Source organism: Phocoena phocoena, chromosome 17 (genome assembly GCF_963924675.1).
Source record: "Phocoena phocoena chromosome 17, mPhoPho1.1, whole genome shotgun sequence".
In the NCBI taxonomy this organism is placed as follows: Eukaryota; Metazoa; Chordata; class Mammalia; order Artiodactyla; family Phocoenidae; genus Phocoena; species Phocoena phocoena.
In genome coordinates, this window is record NC_089235.1 from 44,748,541 (window position 1) to 44,760,574 (window position 12,034).

Consider the following 12,034-nt stretch of genomic DNA (forward strand, 5'->3'; position numbering starts at 1 on the left):
TTGTTATAGTAATTTCCTAGCCTCTTCCAAAACTAATTCAGGTTCTTCCTTTTTCCCAAAACTAAGATACTTCAAAATTGAGTCACTGATTGATTAAAAAACCTATTCAAAAACCTATTCTTTTCCCATTTGGGGACAATGAACAGAATCCTATTATTAATCTTATCACGTGCAGAAAATCCTTTTTGCTGTTTGCTAAAATTTCGACTATAATTAGGCTCAACTCTAACACAAAACATGGTCAGGCCTCGGAAACAGATTAAAACTTCATCCCCAGTTGCATCTGTTTTTAGGCTGAGACAACTGCCTAACACCCTCATCTGCAGAGGTTCAGATTCTTTATATGAAATTAAATGCTTAGGAGCTTAACTGTTTAACTTGTTAATAAATTTGTTACTTAAATGTGATGCTGTTTCTTTAAGTGAATACATTCCTAAACCTTTATGGAAATTTACAAGACATTCTGATGACTGTCCAGGTACATTTTTGGAAAAAATGTCTTTCTAGTTTGTTTTACTAGGCAAGCTTAGAGAATCTTTTGTCTACTGATAAAAACAGACCCCAGGTGCTCAGGTGAGTTTCTTAAGCAAAACACTACTGGGGAACTCCCACTACTGGATACTCTTGTGGAAGGACTCACCCTGATGCATTGACAGACTCAAGAACCCAAACATTAACCTGAATAATAGTTTATTGCTGACTTGGCTTGATCAAGCATAAAGATATCCCCAGTAACTGACACTCTTTTGTATTTAAAGATGGATTTGGCTTAAGATCCTGGGTCACCAGGTACCACCTTTAATATTCAGTAAAAATTTGATACTCCAATTAAAACACATTTTTACTCATTACAGCCAAACTTGGGCCTACAACCTGATACCTACAATTGGGAGATGCTAAGAAAATTCAGTTTCAAATGCCCACTTTTAACTTTCTTTAAACTTAATAAGTCTCACATGTTATTGGGCATAAGAGGTCACTGCATAGTTGTTTGCTGTTAATGGAAATTCAGGCTGAATATGGAAAACATGGTTCCATCATTTGCTGTAATCATACTCATTTAGGAAAGTTTTGTCAACCTCGAGTAACTATTTTTAAGATTGTAAATATGTATTAAGTCATATGGTAATTTTGTATACTACTTTAAGAATTGTTATATGATATTGTTTAAAATAAAAGGAATCCTTGAATTACTGATAACACATAAATGTGGGTTCTTAAAATGCAGCTTTTCACTGATACTTGGGTTTATTACCGTTTACATCATTGGAACTCAGGAATTTTGCATGAGTTAAAAAGAAAATTTTTGTTAACATAATAAAAGAACTGGTGATTAAATTAGCTGTGGCTAAAATACACTTAATTCTTAAAGCTCTCTGTAGTATCACTTTGATCACAACAAAACCACCATTATTAAAGGGGAGAAAGGTCCTAAGACCTCCCTGAAAAAATGTTATTACCACACTCTAAATTAGCAGACATTACTCAATTGCAATTCCAATTAAATAACACTACTTTTTCTAGACTAGATGTATATTCCATATTGTACAATTAGGTCTTCAATAAAGTAATACTGAGTAAAAAATCTTAAATTTTAATTACCTACTATTACATCTGTCCAGTGGTTGGATCCAGTAGGGCAATTCAGTGACAATGAAGTCCAAAGACGTTTTATTGGAAAGGCAAGTCTCTGTTCCTTTCAAGAGCCCACAGTATAGTAGTCATGTAGGCTCATGCAGACCCCTTAAACCCATGGGCCCAGGCAGTTACCTCAGTGAAATGGACAAAATGTGAGGAATCAAAAATGTCCTAAAACAATGAAAATTTTAAAAAATATTGAAATCAGGTTATCGTCATAAGATTCATAAAGTTAAAAATCCCTGACCAATTCTAATGCAAGTACCCTGAACTGTAAGTATCAGCAAGAGTAACTGCACAAAAATTTAGTGTCCACAGTATTTTTTAATCGTTTATTTATCATGAGAAACTATTCCTTAGCCCAGATATTAGTAGTTCATAGTGCAGGAACACAGGTAAGTGACAAACTTCCATGGAACTCAACCCAAAGAAATTCTGTGGAGAAAAACAGAGTGGCCAAGTTAATGACAATCGTTCTTAATACCTCACCACCCTGGAGAACCCCTGAGGTCTACTGCTACCAGTGGAAGCCACACTTTGATCACTCACCCTTAGCCCAGCAGCAGCCCTGTTCAGGCTGCCTGGGCTCCAGGTCCATTCTCCCCCATGCTCCCTAACCTCCCTGACCAGCCTCTTTTCCATTTGGGACATTCACACCTTACTTTGGGGTTTTTGCTTTCATTTACCAAATTCTGCTTTTTTTCTTCAAGTCCACCCCACTCTGTTCCCTTCTCATACCTGTACTGTTCTTAAAAACCAGTAGCCCATCTGTTCTAAACATTTCTATTCCTATCTCCAAATCTGTTCCTTTTTCTTACTGTTTTTTAAACAATCAACTTCTTGTAAGTAAAAGGTAAAAAAAAAATATTTTAAAAAATCAGCCTGTTAACATCTGATTATGAAATGCATACCCACTGTGGAAGTTTTGAAAATCTCAAAGGTACAAGAAAACAGCAATGTTAAGATTCCACACACAACCACTAATATTTTCTTGATCTTTTTACCTTCAGCCTTTTTTTCTGTGCACTCTTTATTTAACATAGATCACCCTTTACAAAATACATTCTTAGTTTTCTATTCTACTAATTTCTGTTACTTTGTGATTACCAATTCTAAGGGACATAATAGTCCATGATATGAATGTCATAAATTCCTTATCAATTTTCCAACCACTGGGAATAAAGTTGTTTTTCTACTATTATGTATTATATATATTAAACTGTGGCATGTATCTATCTGTGACTCAGATACCTCTTTAATATAAACTATAGAAATGGAATGTAATAGAATTGAATCTTATATTAAGCAAAAGTTATTCACAGTCAAAATTATCCTTAAATCTTTTAGAAAACTGATCTGAGTCCAGTACAGCAGGTCTCCCCCACACCCCAGATCTTGGGAAAGATCACACACACACACTCTCACACATACATACAAATGGCAGTTGGAATGCTCCTTCAGGAACAGTCTGCCTGAAAAAAAAATAGCACATTCACATTCCCCTTGTCACAGCAAACTCACACTGGGGTGGTAGACAGGATCTTTAACTCTACTTGAATTGTTCTACCTTACTATTTTGTTGAGCTTGAATGAAGTTAAACACATGAATTACAAGATTCCATAGTACAAATAGTTTCATCAGGTACTGGACACATGCTTTCAAATCAATTTAACAGATGACCTTTCATCAGCACACAAGCCAGTCCTCTTCTAGACACAGAACCGTAATCACACTGTCCATAAGGCAGTGGACCTTAACCACCCAAACCAGAATCTCTTGAAAGCCACCATGTCACCTATGGACATCCAAATAACAAACTATAAAAAGTGTCCAAAACTTGTTTTTTAAAGCACTTCTAAAAATGTGATTTTCCTGATGCCAATCTAGCAGTAATAGCACAACATGCAAAATGATTCTGAACATAAAATTAACTTCATGTCAGCAAGATGGTGCAATAACAAAGCTCCATACCCCTACTCCCTAGGAGAAAAAGCAAAGACACATGGACCAAAGTGTCTTTGTGAGAACTGCAAAAATCAATTAAGCTGCAACAACCAAGCAAACACCTAAATATGAAAAAGCTGCACTCAAAATGGCAGGAAATGTCATGCACTTTTTTCTCACCCTTGCCCCACCCCCTTCTCAGTGCAGGAGTGTGGTCAGGAGGAAAGTGACCAATTCCTGACTCCTCCTTCAGGGCAGAAGAAAAAGAGAAGACCCTGCATGCAATGTTCTAGTTTATTTGAGGGCTTCCCAAGGGACTGCTTCTATCTTTATCTCAGAGCACTGATGAGAATGGTGACAGAGTTTAACTGACTTATGAGACACCACCAAAAAGACCAACCTATGTACTCTGAAAGCGCGAGAAGGGGCAGAGAGTTTATTTGAAGAAATAATGGCCAAAACCTTCCCAAATTTGAGGAAAGAAATGGATATATAAATACAAGATGTTACTGGAAGTCAGATGAACCCAAAGAGACCCAACACCAAGACACAGTATAATCCAACTGTCAAAAACCAAAGACAATGGATCTTGGAAGCACCAAGAAAAAAATGATTCATTGCCTACGAGGGAGCCTCTGTAAGATTATCAGTGGATTTCTCAGGAGAAACCTTGCAGGTCACAAGGATGTCAGATGGTAAATACAAAGTGCTCACACACACACACACACACAAATTACCAACCAAGAATACTATAACCAGCAAAAATGTCCTTCAAAAATCAGGAAGAAAATTAAGACATTCCTAGATTTTAAAAAAAACCTAAAAGATAAGGAGTTCATTACTACTAGATCTGCAATGAGAGTTCTTCAAGTTGCAACAAAATTACACTAGACAGGGACTTCCCTGGTGGCGCAGTGGTTAAGAATCCGCCTGCCAATGCAGGGGATGCGAGTTGGATCCCTGGTCCGGGAAGATCCCACATGCTGTGGACCAACTAAGCCCGTGCACCACAACTACTGAGCCTGCGCTCTAGAGCCCACAAGCCACAACTACTTAAGCCCATGTGCCTAAAGCCCGTGCTCCACAACAAGAGAAGCCACTGCAATGAGAAGCCCGCGCACTGCAACACGAAGAGTAGCTCCCCCTCACCGCCACTAGAGAAAGCACATGCGCAGCAACAAAGACCCAACACAGCCAAAAATAAATAATAAATAAATAAATTACACTAGGCAGTAACTCAAAAGCCATGTGGAAATATAAAGTTCACTGGCGAAGGCAAATATATGAATAAATATAAAAGCCAGTGTTGTAACTGTTTCATATCCCCACTTTTAATTTTGTAGGATTTAGAGACAAAAGCTCTAAAAAAAAGAAATCTATGTTAATGGGTACACAATATCTAAAAATACAATTTGTGGCATTAGTAACAAAGTAGGGGAGCAGAGTTGTAAAAGAGAATTTTTGTATGTGATTGAAATAAGTTGTTACCACTTCAAAATAGATTATAACAATAGGTTGGTTTAAACTCCCCAAAAGTCATAGATCTGAGGAATGGATACAAAACAAGGTCCAACTATGAGCTGTCTACAAGAGATTCACTTTAGATCCAAGGACACACATAGTTTAATAGCTAAGGATGGAAAATGATTCCATACAAACAGCAATCAAGAGAGCACGAGTGGCTATATACCATTAGCAGACAAAACAGACTTTAAGTCAAAAAATGTTACAAAGACAAAGGACATTATATAATGATTCACCAAGAAGACAGATTATAAATATCAATATATATGCACCAAACATCAGAGCTTTGAAATATATGAAGCAAATATGAAGCAAATGCTAACAGAAGTGAAGGGAGAAATAGACAGATCTACAGTAATAGTGGGTGACTTAAAATACTTTCAATAATGGCTATAAGAACCAGACAGAAGATCATTAAGAAAATGAGTGGACTTGAACACTACAGACCAATCAGATCTAAGAGACAAATACAGAACATTCTACCTAACATGAGAATACACATTTTTTTCTCAAGTGCATATGGATTAATTTCCATGTTAGGCCATAAAACCAGACAATAGATTTTAAAATACTGAAGTCACATAAAGTATCTTTTCTGGTCACAAAAGATGAAACTAGAAATTTATACCAGAAGGAAAATAGAAAAATCCACAAATATGTTGAAATTAAACATACCCTCCAACAACCAGTGGGTCAAAGTGGTTATCAGAAAAGAAATTTAGGACCTCCCTGGTGGTGCAGTGGTTAAGAATCTACCTGCCAATGCAGGGGACACAGGTTTGATCCCTGGTCCAGGAAGATCCCACATGCCGTGGAGCAACTAAGCCCATGCAGCACAACTACTGAGCCCGTGCTCTAGAGCCTGTGAACCACAACTACTGAGCCCATGTGCTCTAGGATCCACATGCCACAACTACTGAGCCCACGTGCTGCAACTACTGAAGCCCACGCACTTAGAGCCCATGCTCTGCAACGAGAAGCCACCGCAATGAGAAGCCCGCACAGCGCAACAAAGAGTAGCCCCCACTCACCACAAATAGAGAAAGCCCACGCGCAGCAAAAGAGACCCAATGCAGCCAAAAAATAAAGAATAAAGAAATTTAAAAAGAAGATCAAGTCAACAAGCTAAGTTTACACCTTAAAAAGGTAGAAAAAGGGGCTTCCCTGGTGGCGCTGTGGTTGAGAGTCCGCCTGCCGATGCAGGGGACACAGGTTCGTGCCCCGGTCCAGGAAGATCCCACATGCCACGGAGCAGCTGGGCCCGTGAGCCGTGGCCACTGAGCCTGCGCGCCTGGAGCCTGTGCTCCGCAATGGGAGAGGCCGCAACAGTGAGAGGCCCACATACCGCAAAAAAAAAAAAAGGTAGAAAAAGAAAAGCAAGCTAAATGAAAGCTAGCAGGAAATAAAGATTAAACAAAACAGGGAACAGAAAAACACTAGAGATACATCAAAAAAATCAAAAGAGCTGGTTATTTGCAAAGATCAACCAATATAACAAACCTTTAGTCAGACTAAGAAAAAAGAAGACTCAACTAAAAACAGAAATTAAAGAAGGGACATTATGTCACCAAATTACGTCACCCACATGAAATGGAATAATTCCTATAAACACACAACCTACCAAGAAATAAGAAACAGATTAACAGACTTATAACTAAATAAGGAGATTAAATCAGCAATCAATAACCTCCCAACAAAGAAAAGCCCAGGATCAGATGGCTTCACAGGAAAATTCTACCAAACACCTAAAGAGTTAACACCAATCCTCCTCAAGCTCTTCCAAAAAACTGAAGGGGGGTGGGGGCGGAACATTTCCAAATTCACTCTATGTATTTTTTGTTTTCTATATATTTATATTAAGACATCTTAAACATTTCTGTATGATGGAGAGACTGCCCCCCACCATGTTTTCCTGATCCTCTCACATGTCTCTTGTGGCCACATCTGACTCACTAACTCATTTAGGAATATAAAACATTCTATAAGACCAACATTACCCTGATATCAAAGTCAGACAAATATAACACAAGAAACTAGAGAGTAATATCCCAAATACAGATGCAAAAATCCTTCATAAAATACTAGCAAACAATTCAGCAGCTCATTAAAAGGATTACACACCATGACCAAGGATGATTCAACATATGAAAATATACCACAGAGCCACATGATCATCTCAACTAATTCAGAAAACGCATCTGAAAAATTCAATACCTTTTCATGATTTAAAAAAATTCAAATAAAGAACAGAAACTACCTCAATAAAGGTGATACATGAGAAACCCAGAGCTAATATACTCAATAGTAAAAAGCTTCTCCAGGGCTTCCCTGGTGGCGCAGTGGTTGAGAGTCTGCCTGACGATGCAGGGGACACGGGTTCGTGCCCCGGTCCGGGAAGATCCCACATGCCGCAGAGCAGCTAGGCCCGTGAGCAATGGCCGCTGAGCCTGGCCCGCGTAATGCAAAAAAAAAAAAAAAAAAAAAAAAAAGCTTCTCCAAGGTCAGAAAAAAAAACCAACAAGGATGCCCATTCTTACCCCTTCTCTTCAACATAGTACTGGAAGTCCTAGTCAGAGCAATTAGGGAAGAAAAAGAAATAAAAGACATCCAAATTGGAAAGGAAGAAGTAAAACTATCTCTGCAGATGACCTGATCTTATATGCAGAAATCCCAAAAAGATTTCACACACACAAAAAAAACTGTTAGAATAAACTTGGCAAAGCTGCAGGATACAAAATCAACGCACGAAATCAGCTGTGTTTCTAGATACTAACAATGAATAATCAGAAAAGCAAATTAAGGAAACAATCCCAATTACATTAGCATTAAAAAAAAATACAATTCTCAGGACTACACTTCACCAAGGAGGCAAAAGACTTGTATACTGAAAGATACAAAACATTGCTGAAATTAAAGAAACAAATGGAAAGACATCCTGTGTTCGTGTTCCCTTAACATCATATCCAAAAATTAACAAAATGGATCAAAGACCTAAAGGTAAGAGCTAATAAAACTATAAAACTTTCGCAGAAAATATAATACTTTACAACACTGGATTTGTCAATGATTTCTTAAACATGACACCAAAAGCACAGGCAACAAAAGAAAAATTACATAAATTAGACTCCATCAAAATTTCAAATGTCTGTGCCTCAAAGGACACAACAGACTGAAAAGGCAATCCATAGAATGGGAGAAAATATCTAAATCATATCTGATAAGGAGTTTTAAAAAACAATCCAATTAAAAGTGGGCAAAGGACTTGAATAGACATTTCTCCAGAGAACATACACAAATGGCCAAAAAGCATGGGAAAAGATGCTCAACATCGTTAACCATTAGGGAAAAGCAAACGAAGACCAAAATAAAACACCACCTCACACCCATTTGGATGTCTATCAAAAAACCAGAAAACAAGTGTTCACAAGGATGTGGAGTAATTGGGACCCCTGTGAACAGAAGTTGGTGAAGTGAAAAATGGTGCAGCCATTACGTAAAATTGTATGGCAGTTCCTTAGAAAATTAAAAACAGAACTACCATATGATTTAGCAACTCCACTTCTGAGTATATACTCAAAAAAGTATTAAAGCAGGGTATCAAAGAGATATCTGCACACAAAGCAGCAGCATTATTCACAGTAGTCAAAAGCAATCCAAGTGTCCATTAACATGATTAAACAAAATGTGGTATATAGATAAAACTGACTACTTAGAGGAAAAGAGTTCTGAAGACTGGTTGTACAACAATGTAAATGTACTTGACAATACTGAACTGTACACTTAAAAATAAAGTTAAGACTGTGTATTTTATATATATTGCCACAGTTAAAAAAGATTTTAAACAGTTATTTCAAATAACCATATTACCTTTATATTCCAAAATCACTTTGCACTCTGAAAGATACCAGCCTTCCTCATCTCCTCAAAATCTTTTATGGAATCATAATTTCTGTAGAAATCTGCATATGCCTTCTTTCTTGGTTCAGCCACAGCAAACTAAAAGGTAACATATCACATTTAGGACTTATTTTTTTAATTATTAGAAACAATATCTAAAGACAACATAAATCACCAAGTTTTTGTTCACCTTGAATCCTACTTATCTTGAATCCTATTATTAAGGCCCTTAAAGAGGTAATTAAGTTAAAATGAAGTCTTTAGGGTGGGTCCTAACCCAACATGACTAGCATCCTTAGAAGAGAAGAAAATTCAGACAGGAACAATGCTAACACACAGAGGACCATGTGATGAGAGGGAGAAGACAGGAATACAAAGCCAAGGAGAGAGGCCTCAGAAATCAACCCCACAGCCAACTGTCTTTTTGGCCACGGCGCAGGGCATGCAGGATCTTATTTCCCCAACCAGGGATCGAACCAGTGCCTCCTGCAGTGGAAGCACGGAGTCTCAACCACTGGACTGCCGGGGAAGTCCCCCACAGCTATCTTGATCTTGGATTTTCAGCCTGGAAAAAAAAAAATTTTTCTATTGTGGAAGCCACCCAGTTTGTGGTATTTTGATATGGCAGCCCTAGCAAACCAAGACAGCTTCATTTAAAGATGGAGGACAAGCTACCTGGGGAATAAGATACTTTCCCATCACACTGAGGTGGGTCGAGAAAGGGTAAGAGGAAAGGAGCACATTAAAGACGGAATTTCTTTTAAAGACTCTAGGGACTTCCCTGGCGGTCCAGTGGTTAAGACTTCGCCTTCCAATGCAAAGGGGTGCGGGTTCGATCCCTGGTTGGGGAGCTAAGATCCCACATGCCTCGGGGCCAAAAAACCAAAACATAAAACAGAAGCGGTATTGTAACACGCTGAATAAAGAATTTTAAAATGGCCCACGTCAAAAAAATCTTAAAAAAACAAAAGACTCTATATGCTATCTATGAAAATAAAATACATTTTCAAATTTAAAACACATTTTTGGACCATGAGCACAAAGTAAAAATAAAACATACATACCTTATAGAAAGCTGCAACTCCCAAGGAGACAACGAATGCTCCAACAATATGAAATCGCAGACGCTTGCCCAGAAGGCCACGCATCTGAGGTTTTGTCAAAGAACTGGAAGCCATGGTAGTTTTTCTCCTTGACAGCTAAAATAATAAAAGACAACTCTTAGAACATAAGATACCTAAAGAACTCTTCTGCATAATGCATTTTAGTACTCAGAGAGGCACAGGCAGGACAGTGGACTGACTCCTCTCCCAAACCCTAAGGTCTTTACTAGCTTCGCGATTTCATCTTCTCACACGGTGAACGACCACCCTAAATAAGCAAGATGATCGCAGCCCAACAGTAGTAACCAGGGAACAAGAACGACAAAAACCTCACCCAACTACAGGGAAGATTAGCAGCGGCTCTGGATGGGGAATCACAAGTGCAAACATTCCTAGCATTTACTCTACAAGCTTACTACCAATTCATTTCAGCCTGTGAGACAGCTGTTTTCCCATTTTATTGAGAAAACCGGGCTGCAGGAAGGTTACCGGACTATTTCAAGGTCACGCAATCAAGAACTAACACTCGGGCGGGACCCCAGCAGGTCCCGCAGGGCCCACTTTGTGACTCGGGCCTGAAGGCCGCCGCGCGCGGGCCGGCCTCCCGACCTTCGGCGAGCGCGGCCCGGGCAGGGTCGGAAAGGTCGTGGGCGCGCGCAGGGGGCTGCCGGGAGCCCACCCCTGCCCCTCCTACCACAGGCCCGGTGACCCTCCTGCAGCTTTCCAACTCCAATCACAAACGCTGCCACAAAGCTGACGCCCACTAAGGTCCGACGGTGCTCCTTAAGCCTCGGGAACGGATGAGGAAGAAACCACCTTTCCTTTTTGTAGGTAAAGACACTGGGACCAGACAGGTCAAAAGACGCAACCAAGGTCACGCTAAAGGCGGTAAAAAAGCAGCGGCCACCGGGCCCGGGCCGGCTGTCTCAAAAGCCGGCGGTCCCTCGAGGCCCCCTCAGCAAACCCGGCCCCCGTGAGACCCGCGCCGCCGCCCCGCCTCCCCTAAAAGGCCGCAACGCGGGCCTGCTGGGGTCGACGAGGGCGAGAGGTCCGAGGTTTTCCGCCCCAGAGATGCAGAGGAACGATTTAGCTCCAAGGTAGACCGACAGCAGGCAGCGGGAGGCGGCAAGTACGGGAATCCGAACGAGGGACACAAAACGCCCAAAACTCACCTCAACAACGACGTCCTTGGAGAAATGGACGGCGTTCACAGCAGCGCGCAGGCGCCTAAATAGAGAGAACGGAGCGAGGATCCGGCTACGGTGGCCCAAAGAGTACAAAAGGCCTCCAGCGCACGTCCCGCCGTTCAGAGCTGAAGATAACTTGCGTATTTAGCCTCTTCTCTGTGTAACCTTGGATTCAGGGTTTGAACTTGTGAGTCAGTTTCCTTAGTCAAGTCGAGATATTGATCTTACTCATACACAGAGTTGATATGAACTTATTGGGGAATTCAAAGATTTATATATGTGAATTTTTTTTTTTAATGTACCCTACAAATACAGCACAAATCATCCTGGGCATGGATTGCTCCAACTATGTGCACAAACCAACATTTTCATTATGACTATCCTTATGCATCTAGCCACTTGTTTGGGTAAAGAGTGAATAAGGCAGCCAAGTTCCAGGAACTCACAGCCCAGCAGATGAGACAGACATAAACTGAGTAACATCAATCCCAAGTAGTAGGCGCTACCGTAGACACGTGACCCTGGTGCTGCAGAAGCAATTACCTGCTTGGAAAAGCTGAGCAAGTTTGGATGGAAGTATTTGTGTGGACTTTTAGTAAAAGACAAGTGTTTTAAAGCAAGGCATGTGGAAGTTTATGGAAAGTAGTGTGTAAAGTAAGGCTCTTGTGCCTTAGGGTTGTCAGACTTGGTTTTTATCGAAATAACCTGGATTTGTACTGCATTATTCAACTCAGCAAGTA

At 40.0% G+C, this 12,034-nt stretch overlaps 1 protein-coding gene across 1 annotated transcript; it reads right to left on the minus strand.

Annotated features, from left to right (window-relative positions):
* Positions 1–1,947: 1,947 nt before the first annotated feature.
* On the minus strand, positions 1,948–10,197 carry COX6C (cytochrome c oxidase subunit 6C). The gene is made up of 3 exons (XM_065895656.1): positions 10,069–10,197; positions 8,975–9,103; positions 1,948–2,073 (listed from the first exon to the last, which is right to left on the minus strand). Exons 1-2 carry the CDS (start codon positions 10,180–10,182, stop codon positions 8,990–8,992), a joined length of 228 nt encoding a protein of 75 aa, XP_065751728.1. The 5' UTR covers positions 10,183–10,197; the 3' UTR covers positions 1,948–2,073; positions 8,975–8,989.
* Between the last annotated feature and the right edge of the window lie 1,837 nt (positions 10,198–12,034).